Source organism: Equus caballus, chromosome 10 (genome assembly GCF_041296265.1).
Source record: "Equus caballus isolate H_3958 breed thoroughbred chromosome 10, TB-T2T, whole genome shotgun sequence".
Classification (NCBI taxonomy): Eukaryota; Metazoa; Chordata; class Mammalia; order Perissodactyla; family Equidae; genus Equus; species Equus caballus.
Genome location: NC_091693.1, coordinates 48,740,063 through 48,756,567, shown reverse-complemented (window position 1 = coordinate 48,756,567; position 16,505 = coordinate 48,740,063). Strand labels below are relative to the sequence as shown.

General features: G+C 34.6%; 1 protein-coding gene across 1 annotated transcript in view; it reads left to right on the top strand.

Annotated features, from left to right (window-relative positions):
• Window positions 1-16,505, top strand: part of RNGTT (RNA guanylyltransferase and 5'-phosphatase) — a 280,203-nt gene that overhangs the window by 92,225 nt on the left and 171,473 nt on the right. The window contains exons 10-11 of the mRNA XM_001503749.6: window positions 4,191-4,262; window positions 6,645-6,809. Coding sequence (XP_001503799.1) covers window positions 4,191-4,262; window positions 6,645-6,809 — 237 coding nt within the window. The remainder of the gene's footprint in view (window positions 1-4,190; window positions 4,263-6,644; window positions 6,810-16,505) is intronic.

The following is a 16,505-nucleotide window of genomic DNA, read 5'->3' as shown; positions in this document are numbered from 1 at the left end:
TTCAGTTTTTAGAGCTACGCCTAATACATAGTTGGGGCTTAGGAAATATTGCCTGAGTAGCCAGAATAGTGGATGCCTGGGGACTTCAAATAAAGTAAATGGAATATAGAAAAGTACAGGGGCCCACCCTGTAGTATAATGGTTAAGTTTCGCATGCTCTGTTTTGGTGGTCTGGGTTTGGATCCCAGGCACAGATCTACACCGCTTGTCAGCCATTCTGTGGTGGCAACCTACATATAAAATGGAGGAGGATCGGCACAGTGTTAGCTCAGGGCTAATTTTACTCAAGCAATTGGCAACAGATGTTAGTTCAGGGCTAATCTTCCTCAAGTAAGGAAAAAAAGAACAAGTACAGAGGATAGGAGAGTCAAACATGTGGGTATTTTTTTTTTTTTTGAGAGTGGTGCCCATAATGAAGGATTCAAGCTTCAGATTTCTCCAAGCAATATTTGATACCAGAAGACAATGGAGCAATTTCTCACATGTTCTTGAGGGATATAAAGTTGATGTGTCTTGGTGCAGTTTTCTGCAGGTTTCTTATGCTTAGGGTTTGTAGAACGTCTTTTATCTGTGGGTTTACAATTTTCATCCAAGGTGGAAAATTTGTTGCCATGATTTCTACCTTTTGTCCTTTTGGAGAATTTATTACTAATGTTTCTTTAAAAAAAGAAAACAAAACTTTTTTCTCTCTGTTTTCATTTTAAATAGTTTCTATTCTTGTGTCTTCAGGTTCGCAAATCTTTTCTTCTTCTGTCTAAATTGCTATTCATCACTCACCTCAGACACTGTAGTTTTCACCTCTGGAAATTCATTTTGAGTTTTTTTAATGTCTTCTATGTCTCTCCTTTGTTTTTTGAATACATGGAATACTGTTATAATAAGCCATCTTAATGTTCTTACCTGCTAACTTTACCATCTCTCTCAGTTTTGGGCCTATGTCAAATGATTTTTCTCTTCTTTATGGGTTGTATATTTTTGCCTCTTTGCGTATCTGGTGATTTTTGATTGGATTCCAGACATTTCGAATTTTACCTTGTTGGGGGCTTGATATTTTTGTATTCCTATAAATATTCTTGAGCTTTGTTCTGGGATGCGGTTAATTTACTTGGAACAAGTTTGTACCTTTTGAATCTTGCTTTTAAGATTTGTTAGGCAGACTAGAGCAGTCTTTAGTCTGGGTATAATTGTTCTTCACTACTGAGGCAAGATCCTTCTGAGTGCTCAGTGTCCTGTGAATTATGAAATTTCCTAATCTGGCAGATGGGAACAAACATTATTCCCAAACTTGTATCAGCACCAGGTATGGTTTGTCCTAAGACTGTTGGGTGATTCTTTGCCTGGCCTTGAGTAGTTTCCTCATGTGCCTACTCGCTGAATATTCATGCAGGGTCTATCTGCAGATCTCTGGACAGCTCCAGCACTGTCTCTCTGATACTTTGCCCTGAGACCTCTAGCTTCATTGATCTCCCTAGACTACCTGTTTTATTTTCTCAACTCAAGGTGCTGGGCTCCCCCTGCCTCCATCAAAACCTGGAAATTCTCCTCGGGCAATCAGCTGGGACAATTACATAGAATTATAATCATATAATTTATTTACTGTCTCTTAGGGATTACTGTCCTTTGTTGCTGGATGTCCAGTGTCTTGAAAATCATTGCTTCATACATTTGTCTACATCTTTGGTTGTTTCAGGCAGGATGGTAAATCTAGTCCCTGTTCCTCCCATTTGATCAGAAGAGGAAATCTGGTTTCACTTCTTAACTAGGTTTTATTTTTATTTATAATTGTGGTAAAACCCACCAAACATAAAATTTACTCATAATCATTTTTAAGGATACAGTCTGGTAGTGTCAACTATCTGTAAATTTTTGTGCAACAGATCTCCAGAACATTTTTCTCATGGAAAACTGAAACTCTGTACCCATTAAACCCCCATTACCACCAGCCTGTTCCAGCCACCACTCTACTTTCTATTTCTATGAATTTAACTACTTTATGTGTCTCATATAAATGAAATCATATAGTATTTGTCTTTTTGTGACTGGCTTATTTCACTTAGCATAATGCCATCAAAGTTTATCCATGCTGTAACATGTGATAGATTTCCTTCCTTCTCAAGGCTGAAGAATATCCCATTCTTTGTATATACTGCATTTATTTATCCATTTATATGTCAATGGACATTTGAATTGTTCCATCTCTTAGCTATTGGAATAATGATGCTATAAACATGGCTGTGCAAATATCTCTTCAAGACCCTGCTTTCAATTTTTTTGCATATGTACCCAGAAATGGGATTGCTGGATCATATGGTAGTTCTATTTTTAATTTTATGAGGGAACTGCCATACTACTGTCTATAGTAGTTGCACCATTTTACAGTTCCACCAACAGTGCACAAGGGTTCCAGTTTTCTTAACTGAGTTTTAAGCTTAGGCATTTTATGTTTACCTACTTTTCTGTGGCCCAGGGCAGTGGTGGCAGCTGTGGGGAAGGGAACGTTGTGGTGAAGGGATCATTGGGAGAACTCAGCCCAGGCATTGGATCTTTGTTAGAATCCCTGGGGGGCCAGCCTGGTGCTTTTTTTAATGTTGGAAGAAAGATGTATTTTTGCTCATTTCATCAGATAATTTGGGAGGGGAATTTTGTGATGTCTGCTATCTAAACCTGGAAGTCAACTTAATTTCCATCCTTATATTTTTGAAAAGAATAATTAATTGAAACCTGTTATTGGAACCACCTTGTTGTCTTGTAAAATTCTCAGATACAAGTATTTTAATCAAAATATTTCAGTAAACAGTTTAAAATAACGAAAGTGGTTTATGTTGTTGGGTTCAAGATGATAATCATAAATAAATATCTGTAGCTTAACGAATAGATATTCAAGAAAGAAATTAATTGGTAATAGTTTTTTAGAGCAAGAAAATATATTTGTTTTAAATCATTGTGTTCTTTGTAATTTTAGAAGGTTGTGTGTGGATTTTCTGTCATGAAATTAGGTAACAAAAAACTGCTTAGGGGCTGGCCCAGTGACCTAGTGGTTAAGTTCGCGTGCTCTGCCTTCGGCGGCCCATGGTTTCGCTGGTTCGGATCCTGGGCGCGGACATGGCACCACTCATCAGGCCGCGTTGAAGTGGCATCCCACGTGTCACAACTGGAAGAACCCACACCTGAGAGTATACAACTATGTACTGGGGGGATTGGAGGAAAAAAAGCAGAGGGGGAAAAAAAAAGAAGATTGGCAACAGTTGTTAGCTCAGGTGCCAATCTTTAAAAAAAGAAACAACTGCTTAGTTTTCTGGAAAGAATGTAAGGAAAGAAAAATAATTTTCAGTAAAAAACTGTTATTAAAAATTAAAATTTTAGGGCTGGCCTCATGACGTAGTGGTTAAGTTCTCATGCTCTGCTTTGGTGGCCCGGGGTTTGTGGGTTTCGATCCTGGGTGTGGACATGGCTCATCAGACCATGCTGTGGTGGCATTCCATATACAAAATATAGGAAGATTGGCACAGATGTTATCTTCCTCACACCAAAAAAACAAAAAATTTTTTTTAAATAAAATACTGCATTATATACCTATAACCATTCTTTAGTGTCCTTTATCTCTTTTCCATCACAAAGTGCAAGATTTAGGTTCTTTTCACTTAATGGCTGTGACATGTGGTATCATTTTCTCCTGTCCTCTTCACTTTGATCATAAGTGGAGGGACATGGAAGCAAGAAAGACCACCTAGGTCCCATGGGGATTATATTTATAATAAGAGCACCATTTATACCTATAGATTTTATGATTAAAGGAATTGGCATATAACAAAATTAGAAGCAATAATGAATTAACAAAATTATTTTTTAAAGTGTCCCTGATATTTGTAATTTAAAATTTGTAGTCTCTTTTTACTAACAGTTGCTTAGTAATTCAAGCATAAAACAAAATGTAGCATAGTAATTCAAATATAAAAAATATAATAAGGAGATATTGTCAAATGATTTTATTTCAATACAGAATAAGTTCTTGATGGCGACTTTTGGGGTGCTGCCAGTCTCTTGATTTGGTCTGGTATAAATGTATTCACTTTGATATTTCATCAAGTTGTATGTTATAATTTATATGCTTTCTCTGTGTATGTTATGTTTCAATCAAATTAAAGAAATTGCTGTTCAAGTATGAAGAAACTTTTCTTTTCTTTTTCAAGGAAATGATTATTGACAGAGTAAATGGACAGGCCGTTCCTAGATACTTGATATATGACATAATTAAATTCAATGTAAGTATCTTTTATAATTATAAAATAAAAGTTGTCACTGAGATAACAGATATGTTTTTAACAAATAAAAAGTGTTACTGCCTTAGAGATAGTAGGAAAGAAAAATTGTGACTCTTGGAAGTTACTCATTTGATATTTTCTTGTTAATACTTTTACATCTCCTTTTCTGTCTCTCCTTGCCTAATATTTTGCACATTTGTCTTTAGATTCTTTAGGTACTTCAAGTGAGTAAAGAAAAACAGTTTGTGATGAATAAGACAGCATTTTGTAAAATGGAAACTTCTTGGTTTTGGTTACCCTGTACTCGATTAAAAAAAAAGAGTCCCCAAATTTTATTACTGTCACTTAAAAAAAGAGAGAAACTGCATATGAGTGTGCAATGTTTAACAAAAAGGCAAAAATATATTATTCATGAGTACAAGCAGGAAAGTTAAAAACAAAATATAAAAGATTCTCTTTTGTAAATAAATACCAAAAAATAGGAATTACATTCTCCAGCCATTTCCTACAGTTTTAGACTAGTCAAGAATCTGTTTGCCTGTTCATGTTTAATTACAGTATGAGTGTCTGTACTGTTTAGACAGTACAAGACGGCTTCTGCAGATGCGGGGAAGTCTTTGAGTAGTGTACATCTCTGAAAAAGTATAGTCATTCCTCTAGACATATATTATTCAAATTGCATAATAATCATTTAGTGTTCAAACCAAACTGAAAGCAGTTAAGAATTCTGGAATTAAAAGTGTTGTTTGAGTTTTAAGTTTTTGAAGATTTATAACAAAACTTTTAAAAAGTTCTTTTTTGGGGTAGATAGTTTAAATTTCAGTATTAAGATTCAGGATTGCATTGATCAGATTACTTAAAGGCACTTTTTCATGAAAATTTTCAGTATACATGTCTCAGTTTTTGGTTGAATATTTATATTTCAAACAGTTTCAAATTTAAGAAACTTAAGGTCAGGAACCATCAAGTTTTATTCTGTTTGTGACTACTGTATTCCTTGAAAGTAATGCTTTCCAGAATTACTCTTCTCACAGATTGTGGAATAATGTTCATTGGCTCACAAGGAGTCCTAAAGGGTGGGGTGTGGTCTTGTTTCTTTGTGAATGGGGCAGCGCTGTCTCCTTTGCCTCTTGATATTGAGCTCTCAGTGCGGGTTCACTTCTTAGCCTGGGAACTTGGTTTTAGACAGTGGCCTTCTAATTCTTTAGAAAGAAATATGAAAAATTTCAAAAGCACAAAACTATGGGAAGATAGTATAAGGAATACTCATGTACTAACTGCCAGATTTGTTGAAGCTTAACATTTTGTCATTTTCACTCCATTTTCTTTTTAATAAGAAATGAATCATTACAGATTCAGTAGAAGTTTCTTGTGCATACCTCTCTCATCCTATTCTGACCCTCTTACCCAGAAGGAACTTCTATCCTGAATTTGGTGTTTATTATTCCCATGAATGTTTTTAATACCTTTACTACCAATGTGTGTGTCCATAAAATATATGTGGTCTTTGTTTGCAAGGTTTCTGGTGCTGTATAAATATCATTGTAGTCTACTGTGGTACCCAACATTTGCTCCACGTTATTTTGTTGAGGTTTATCTGTATTAATATGTGTAGGTTTAGTTCATTCATTTTAGTTACTATTGAGTATTAGATTATATAAGTATACAGAATTTATCTTTTTTCTTTTGATGGACGTTTGTGTTTCTGTCATTTGCTGTTATGTGACTGTTGCATTGAACAGTTTTATATATTTTTCCTTGTGCACATGTGTCAGAGTTTCTCTAGCTCTCTTCTCATTCTTGGGATGTAATCACCTGGGTAGTGTTTAAAAAGTCCAGTTCTTCTCTCTTACTTGTGGAGATTCTGATTAAATTGAGAAGAAAATAGGAGAACTTCTGTTTATCTTTTATCTATTTATTTATTCAATTTTTGTCTCTTTTATAACATATACAGTTGTACACGAATGCAATTTATTAAAAATTATATATAATGTCTTTATATAATATGCATTTGTTAGGATATGTGTTTAGTTTGGATACAAAAATCAAAGGAAAGTTGCAGACCACTGGTATTATGGATGAGAATACAAATGTAAAGAAATAATTATAATAGTATCATAAGTGTAACAACAAAGGTATATGAGAGATACAGAAATATATGAGAGATACTAGCTTGGTGAGAATATTCCATCTTTCCGTGGATCTAGTTGAGTCATTGAAGCGTGGAATTGCAGACAGAGAAAGTGACACAGGCTGTGCACTGGGCAATTCCAAAGAATTCTGTTTACATAGACTGCTATGTACGGTGTGACAGCTTTGATAATTATGCTAATAAAATAGTTTTTAGTGTTAAAATTTAAATAATTGTCTCATTTAATTCAGGCACAGCCAGTTGGAGATTGCGATTTTAATGTTCGTCTGCAGTGTATAGAACGAGAAATAATAAATCCTCGACATGAAAAAATGAAGACTGGACTCATTGACAAAACACAGGAACCATTTAGTGTGAGAAATAAGCCATTTTTTGACATCAACACTTCCAGAAAGGTAAAGTTTTCTAATTAGTACTCACACTGTATCATAATTCAGCTTGTGAGAGGAATATGAATGACATTATCCTGCCAAGTTGTCTTGATTTTTCTAAAAATTACTTGAATTGTATATAGTACTATTCTGGACAAACATGTACAATTCCCAAGTCTTCTTCTCTTTAGTAAGATTCTTAGTGGTGGAAACAAACTAGGTTGCTTACTTGTTTTTCATAATAGTTTTTGATTCATGGCTGTTGGTCCATATTATCTTTTTCAAAAAGCTGTACTGTAAATGGCAGAGAATTATATAGCGCAAAAATCACCTGTTAGGCTTTCTGAAGGTCAACAGTGTTTGGTACATAGTCTTATTAAAAAAATTCGTTTACGTTAATTTACATGTGTGTATACATGCATATGGCAGGTTTTCTTTTATTATTTATTTTTGTTGTTTTGACACTTAAAATGCATCATATTAAACATTCTGGGCAGTTTTTTTTTCATATAACAATATGGCTTGGAAATAGTTTCACGTCACTGCGTAGAAATATGCCACATTATTTTTAACTGCTGCATAGTATTTGACAGTAAAGATGCAGCATGGAATCGTTATTTTTTGGAGGAGGGGTGCTTATGATAGGATAATATAGGAAATATAGCAACCTGTGCAATTATATGATTTAGACTCCTTTCTGGTGTAATCTCACATGTTAGATGATGGACATTTTTGTTGTATTTTACCTGCTTATGCTCGTGTCCACTCAGTTTGGTAGTAGCCCTTGGATATAATATTAGCAATAATCCCAGCACTGTTGAATACCTGTCTTTTTTTTCTCAACAGATACAAAATTAGCATTCTACTTTCATTAATATTTTGCATAATGACGACTTGACATGGGCTTGTTGGTTGACTTCTGCTGCCATCATTTTCCACAGTTCACTGCTTGCCTTTTGTGTCTTTTGGCAGCAGGGATGTTATAGGAGTGCCTGCAAGAGCCTCTCCCTTCTGTGCCCTGCCCAATTGGTAGGGTAAGGATAACGTTGACACTTAACGTGGGCCACATTTTTGGTGGAAATCTGCTAATTGGAACTATGTACTCTTATAGAATTATTTTCTAAATTAAAAATACAGTGTAAAAGTTGGGCAGAAGCCAAATTGTTTGTTTGCATTCGTCTTTTTAAAAACTAACTTGACAGCTTGTGCTGTCATAATTCAAAATTCAGCATTTAAGAAAATGTGTCTTAGTATAGTTTCGTTAGTCAAAATCAGTACTGCTTAGAAATCCTTGCCAGTGGATGACTATGATAACTGAAGCAGTTATGTTGAACAACTTTTCATGTAGTTTTTCACTAGAAAAACATGATGCTCTTACTTCTTTTTGTTTATGCTTAGTTTATATTACCCCTTTTTAACCTTTTTAAAATTATAGGATATTCTTTTTTTTTAAACAGTTCTAATATTTAGAATTTTAAATATAGGTCCCTTTTCAGTTCTTACTGTTATTTTTTGTTCTCAATTTCTCTTACCAACGTGTTTTTGGTTGTAGCACACAGCAGAGTTGGTCTTAAAGACTAAGACTGTAGTAACACCAGTTATAGGATAGTAGCTGCAGGCGACAGCTTATTGCTCTAGAGGTTCTTTTATTTTTATCTTTGCTAATGGGAATGGTGAAATAGTGATATTATGAATGATAAAACGTGTCAGGGAAGTATGTATCATTTTTATGAGGAGGCTAGTTTTTATGTGGTTTTAAACAAAATTTGCAACTATGAAAAATGCATACGTTTTTGTAGAAAATAATAGAATTTCATTTCTGTATATCTATAAACTCTTCATGATAACTTTGATTTTAGAACTTTATTAATGTAGCTCTATTAGCAGCATCTTCATTGCTTCTAATCTGATCCGTCAAACACCGTGAAGGGATAATGAGTTGTTCAGTTTTTAACTTAATATACATAGTTAGAAGACTGCTTCCAAAATAATGATAATAAGTAGCAGTTTCTCAAATTACAATTTTATTTGCATTTCCAGTTTGAAGTCCAATTAAAAAAGAATTAACAAAATTTTAAGTTGTGCAACAAATAGTTTCTCTGAAAGTTCCCTGTCCGTTTATCATCTTCTCAGAAGAGTAACCGTTGCTCTTAGCATTTAGTGTATCCATCACAATTTCTTTATGCATATACAAGCAAATATATTTATTTATATTCTTACCACCCTTACCCAAGAGGTGATTCTTAACACACTGTCTGTACCTTGCTTTTTTTTTACTTAACAATATATCTGAATCCCCTGGCCCCAGTATTGGTACATAGGAATCGTCTTCCTTCTCTTTTTACGGATGCACAGATTTCCATCTTATCAGTGTGCCATAATTCGACTATTCCATAGTCATAGACATTTGAGTTGTTTTTAGCCTGTTGATAGGTTTTTGTTTGTTTTGCTTTGGATATCCATTTGTTTTCTGTACCAATTACTGAAGAAACTCTCCTTTTTTCATTGAATTTCTTTTGCACCTTTATGAAAAATAAGTTGTCATATATGTGTTGGTCTGTTGCTAGACTTTCTGTTCTGTTCCCTTGATGTGTTTGTCTATCCTTATGCTGGTTCTACACTGTCTTGATTACTTTCGTTTATAATAAATCTTGAAATCAGATAGAGTTAATCTTCCAACTTGCACGTCTTTTTGGAAATTGTTTTGGCTCTTCTAGGCCTTTGCATTTTCATGTGAATTTAGAACCGGCTGTCAATTTCTACAAGAAAGCCTGCTGGGATTTGGATTGGAGTTGTGGCCAATATATAGGTCAATTTAGGTGGAGAATCGACATCTTAACAATGTTGAGTTTTCTAGTTCATCAACCTAGTATATCTCTTCTTCTGTTTTATTTTCTCTTAGAGATTTTTGTGGTTTAAGTATCAGGTTTTACTCATCTGACTTTTTTCAGATTTATTTCATACTTTTTTTTTTTTTGAGTAAGATCAGCCCTGAACTAACATCTGCTGCCAATCTTCCTCTTTTTGCTGAGGAAGACTGGCCCTGAGCTAACATCCATGCCCATCTTCCTCTACTTTACATGTGGGACGCCTGCCACAGCATGGCTTGCCAAGCGGTGCCATGTCCACACCCGGCATCCGAACTGGTGAACCTGGGGACGCCAAAGTGGAATGTGTGAACTTAACTGCTGCCTCACTTGTCCAGCCCCTATTTCATACTTTTTGATACTATTGTAAATAGTATTTTAAAAATTTCAAATTTCTACTTGTTAGCAATATAGGAATATATTGATTTTTCTTTTAAAAGATTTTATTTTTCCTTTTTCTTCCCAAATCCCCCCAGTACATGGTTATGTATTTTTTAGTTGTGGGTGCTTCTAGTTGTGGCATGTGGGACACCGCCTCAGTGTGGCCTGATAAGTGGTGCCATGTCCGTGCCCAGGATCTGAACCGGCGAAACCCTGGGCTGCCGCAGTGGAGCATGTGAACTTAGCCACTCTGCCATGGGGCCAGCCCCAGGAATATGTTGATTTTTGTATATTGATCTTTTATCTTACAGTCTTGCTAAACTATTTATTATTCCAATAGCTTTTTGTAGATTCCGTCACATTTTTTTACTTAGGCAGTCATGTCATCTGCAAACAAAGGGCACTTTTACTTTTTTTTCCCTAATCTGGATGCTTTTCATTTCCTTCTCTTGCCTTATTACATTGGCTGGAGGCTTTCATTTAGTGTTGAATAGAAGTAGTGAGAGTGAACAACCCTTTTGTTCCTCATCTTTGAGCAGGAAAAATTTGTTTTTAACTATTACGTATGATGTTAGCTGTAGGACTTTAGCAGATGCCTTTTATACAAAATGAGTTTTTAAACTTAAACTGTTGATTTTGGTTTACTAACTTTCTCCTACTCTTGCTGCATTTTATTCTTTGTATATTTTTTATAATAATTTTTCAGTTGATTTTCTTGGATTTTCTAGGTATTCAGTCATATTACGTGTAAATAGGCATAGTTTTACTTTTCCAGTTTTGCATACATTAATTTTTGTTGTCTAATTCAATTACATACAAGTACAATTTTAAGTTGTAGTAATAGTTATAGGGATCCTTGTCTTGTTCCTGAGTTGAGTGCTAATGCTTCTCGTGTTTCTTCAAAGTATAATATGTTGTCTTTGAGTCTGAAATCTATTTTATCAGCTTAACCAAATGTCTGTCTGGTTCTGTTTTACTGAGTCATTTTACTTTTAATCAAGAATAAGTGTTCAATGTTGTCAAATGGCTTTTTATTTACTATAGATATAATACTATTATTTTTTCCTGTTTAGATCTGTTTATCTCAGAGTTATATGAAAATATATTCTAACGCTGGAACTTTCTTGTGTTCCTGGGATGAGCCCTACTTAGTTTTAGTATGTTATTATTATTTTTTAAAGTCTTGATTTTTTTAGAGCAGTTTTAGGTTCGCAACAAAATTGAAAGGAAGGTCCAGAGACTTCCCATGTACCCCCTGCCGCCACACCTGCATAGCCTCCCACATTATCAACACCGCTGACTAGAATGGTACATTTGTTACCAAGGATGAACCTACATTGACACATCATAATCACCCAAAGTCCATAGTTTACATGAGGATTCACTCTTGATGTTGTGCATCCTGTGGGTTTTGACAAATGTATAATGACGTATATGCATCATTATAATATGGTACAGAGTTTTTCACTGCCCTCTGTGCTGTGCCTCTTCATCCCTCCTTCTCCCCCTCTCCCCAGGCAACCACTGATCTTTCTACTGTCTTTTAAGTTTTGCCTTTTCCAGAGTGTCATATAGTTGGAATTGCACTATGTAGCCTTTTCAGATTGGCCTCTTGTACTTAGTAATATGTATTTAAGTTCTCCATGTCTTTTCATGGCTTGATAGCTTCTTTTTTGCACTGAATAATATTCCATCATATAGATGTACCATAGTTTGCTTATCCAGTCACCTACTGAGGGACATCGTGATTGCTTCCAAGTTTTGGCAGTTATGAATAAAGCTGCTGTAAACTTCCATGTGTAGGTTTGTGTGGACCTAAGTTTTCAGCTTCTTTGGGTAAATACCAAGGAGTGTGATTGCTGGATCAGATGGTAAGAGTTTGTTTAGTTTTGTAAGAAACCGCCAAACTGTCTTCCAAAGTGACTGTACCATTTTGTATTCCCACCAGCAATGAGTGAGAGTACCTGTTGTTTCACAACCTTGTCAGCATTTGGTGTTGTCAGTGTTCTGGATTTTGGCCAGTCTCATAGGTGTATAGTGTTATCTTATTTTTTAAAAAATGTGCAATTCCCTAATGACATTTATGTGGAGTGTCTTTTTATATTCTTATTTTCCATCTTTTGGTGAGGTGTCTGTTAGGATCTTTGGTCTATTTTTTAATCGAGATATTTATTTTGATATTGTTGAGTTTTTTAAATTTTAATTTTAGTTTTTAATTATTTTTTGTGAGAAAGATTGGCCGTGAACTAACATCTGTTGCCAATCTTCCTCTTTTTGCTTGAGGAAGATTGTCCCTGAGCTAACATCTGTGGCACACTTCCTCCATGTTGTATGTGGGATGCTGCCATAGCACGGCTTGATGAGCAGTGTGTAGGTCCACGCCTGGGATCCGAACCTCTGAACCTCGGGCTGCCAAAGCAGAGCATGCAAACCTAACCACTATGCCACCAGGTTGACCTGTGATATCATTGAGTTTTAAGAGTCTTTTTATATTTTGGATAATAGTCCTTTTCACATGTGTCTTTTGCAAATATTTTCTCCCAGTCTGTGGCTTGTTTTCTCATTCTGTTGACATTGTCTTTCACAGGGCAGAAGTTTTTAATTTTAATGAAGTCTAGATTATCAGTTATTTCTTTCATGGATCGTATCTTTGGTGTTATTTCTAAAAAGGCACTATCGTACCCAAGGTCATCTAAGTTTTCTCCTATGTTATTTTCTAGGAATTTTATAATTTTGTGTTTTACATTTAAGTCTGTGATCTATTTGGAGTTTATTTTTGTGAAGGGTGTAAGATTTGTATCTAGGTTGATTTTTTTGGCTTGTCATATCCAGTTGTTCCAGCACCCTTTGTTGAAAAGACCATCTTTGCTTCCTTGTCAGAGATCAGGTGTCTCTATTTATGTGAGTCTGTTTCTAGGCTTTCTGTTTTGTTCTCTTGATCTATTTGTCTATTATTTTGCTAACACCACACTGTAGTGTTGTTCTTCAATTTTGTTTTTCTTCTTCAATATTGTGTTGGCTATTCTGGGTCTTTTGCCTCTCCATATAAACTTTGGAATCACTAGATTAACATCCACAGAATAATTTGCTGGGATTTTGACTGGAGTTGCATTTAATCTATAGATCAAGTTGGGGAGAATGACATTTTGATGATTTTGAGCCTTCCTATCCATGAACATAGAATATTTCTCCATAATATATTATTTTTAAAAAATGTACTGCCTAGTTTTCTCTAACATTTTATTTAGAATTTTTGCACTGAGGTTCATAAGTGCTTTTGTTCTGTAAATCTTTGGAAACTTTTACATCAATGTTATACTCACTTTATAGAAAGAATTTAGGATTTTTTTCTTTTTTTAATGTTTTGGAGTAATTTTAATAGCATCGGAATTATCTAGTTTTTATGGAATTTTCCCATGAAACTATTTGGGCCCTAGTGCTTTGGGATTAGATTCACAGGGTTTGCACTTCCTCCAATTCTCCTATGGAAATTGGTATGTTTAGATTTTCTTTCTCTTCTGGGTCTCTTTTGGTAAATTATGATTCTTAGTAAAGTATCTATTTCATTAATGTTTTAAAATTACAGTCATGCATGGCTTAATGATGGAGATATGTTCTGAGAAATGTATCGTTAGGCCATTTCTTCATTGTGTGAGCATCATGCATAGCATGTACTGAAGGCGAGCAAAATTTGCCACCCCAAAATGTATCTCTTTGACATGAGGATTATTTTAGGCTGATTATTTTTGAGAACAAAAGACACAGAAAATTTTTCTCCTTACTTCCCCCGTAACTGCCTAAAAGAATTCAGATAAAGGAAGCTGTTTCAGAGAGCGAGCTATCACCTTAGCGTAACACGAACTAGGTAATAGACAGGGAGGAATCTGGAGAAGCCTGTTTGCTGGGCTCCCCTCTGTTTGGCCAAACACTTGTTTTCCAAATGTTTGCTCCTTTTCACTACCTGTGAATTGCCTTCCTTCCCTTTGAAGTCCCTGACTCTCCCCACCCCCAACATCTTCTTTTGTCTTTAGCTGAGATGGTATTTAAGGTGAGGGCTTCAGCCATTTTGGTAAGTTACTTGGTTTTCCTGGGTTTCTTTCATGTATACATGTTATTAAACTTTTGTTTGTTGTTCTTCTGTTAATCTGTCTCATGTCAATTTAATTCTCAGACCAGCCAGAAAAACCTAAAAGGGTAGAGGAAAATTTCTCCCTCCCTTGCAGTACTTAGCAAACCTAGATGGTATCACCTACTACACACCTAGGCTGTATGGTACTAATCTTACAGGATCATTGCTGTGTATGTAGTGTATCATTGACCAAAATGTCGTTATGTGACTCATGATTGTACTTGTATAGAGTTGAGGAAAGTAATTGATTATCAGACTTTACATTTCTTCTGTTTTTGTGGTTATTTCCTCTTGGATGATTTATTATTTGAATGTTTCTTTGTTTTTTTCTTAATAATGGTAGTTGTTTAATTCTTCCCCCTCTAATAAACCAGGCTTTGGATTAATGTTTTGGTTTCTGCTTGTTTCCTAAGCAAAATCTGCTTTTACTTTTATTAATTCCTTGTTTGTGCCTCTCTTTATTTTATTGTTCTTTACTGACTTTTTAATTAATTCATTAATTTCTTTTTTTTCCCTTAAATGTTAGTACTTAAAATTTCTCAGATGTTAGTACTTCTGAGTCAGCTGTAGTCAAATGTCTAGAATATGATATCTGATAACTTTTGTCATGTTTTTAAGAATTCCACAATTTTGGTTTATATTTTTGTCTTTCCTACAGTTGTTAAAGAGTTTTGAAATTTCAAGGTGGAAGGACCTTTTTATTTTCTGAATTGGTTAATTTTAGATTTTATTGTGCTGAGACGAAAGAATATTATCTGTACTTGTTCTGCTTTTTGGAATTTATTATGAGATGTAATCAATTTTTGGGCTGTTTCTCAGGCACTTCAAAAGATTTTAAAATTTTTATGGTAAGGATTTTGATATGTGTCAGATCTGCCTTGCTAATTATGTTTTTGTTTTTAGTCTTTTATATCTATATTTATTTTTGATTCAGTTGATTTGTCCTAGACTAAGAGAGGTGAATGAAAGCCTTCTAGCACTATTGTCTGTTTAATTCTAATACCTTCTAAAGTTTCTTGTTCGTGAATGTTCATGCAGTGCTTTTTGGTGATGATAAATTCATAGATATTCTTATTCATTTGGATTTATATTTCTTAGAATTATAAACTGTTCTTTTTTTGATTTGTTTAGTCTTTTTTATCTTGACTTCTAAGATTGTGACTAATATTGTGAGTCCTGTTTCTTTTTGTTTGTATTTGCCTTTGTCCAAATTACTATTTCAGTTTTTTTGAATTTATTATTTTTTCGGTATGTTCTTTGTATATAGCAGAGTTTTGTTTTTCTTTGTGATTCACACTGTGAGTCTTTTATTATTTAAAATTTTAAACAGCTTTATTGAGCTGTAACTACATGTCATACAATTCACCCATTTAAAATGTATAATTTCAATGAATTCAATTCAGTCCACAGGGTTGTGGAACCATCACTACAATCAGTTTTAAAACATTTTCATCACCTCCAAAAGAAACTGTACCCATTAGCAACCATTCCCCACTTTTCCCCAAACCCTCAGCCTTTGACAGCCACCAGTCTACTTTCTTTCTCTATAGGTTTGCTTATTCTGGACGTTTCATAGAAATGGAATTGTACAGTATGTGGTGTTTTGTGACTGGCTTCTTTCACATAGCCTAATGTTTTTAGGGTTCATCCGTATTGTAGCATGAATCAGTATTTCACTGCTTTTTATGGCTGAATAATATTTCATTATACAGATATACAATATTTTGTTTATCCATTCTTCAGTTAATGGCAATTTGAGTTGTTTCCACTTCTTGGTTATTGTGTATAGTGAATGCTGCAAATATTTATGTGCAAGTTCTCATGTAGGCATGTGTCTAACTTTTATTTATTTTTTATATATATTTTTTGAAGATTGGCCCTGAGCTAACATTTGTTGCCAATCTTCCTCTTTTATTTATTTGTTTTTCCTCCCCAAAGCCCTAGTACATAGTTGTATATCCTAGTTGTAAGTCCTTCTAGTTCTTCCATGTCAGATGCTGCCACAGCATGGCTTGATAAGTGGTGCTAGGTCTGCACCCAGGATCCAAACTGGTGAACCCTGGGCTGCCCAAGTGGAGCGCATGAACCACTGAGCTATGGGGCTAGCCCCTAACTTTTGTTTTTTAAAGTGATGATTCATGCCATTTACATTTATCCATAGGAGAGAAATATTGGATATCAATGCTATCATTATGTTTTCTATTTTTACAGTTAACCATAGGTCTTTAATTCTGCTGTTAGAATGTGTGTGGGTGCAATGTGTTTGTAATTTTCTGGTACTTGAATGGTCTGTATTTTTATTCTAGTGGTTAGTTTCATAATTATATCTTTATATGCTATCTT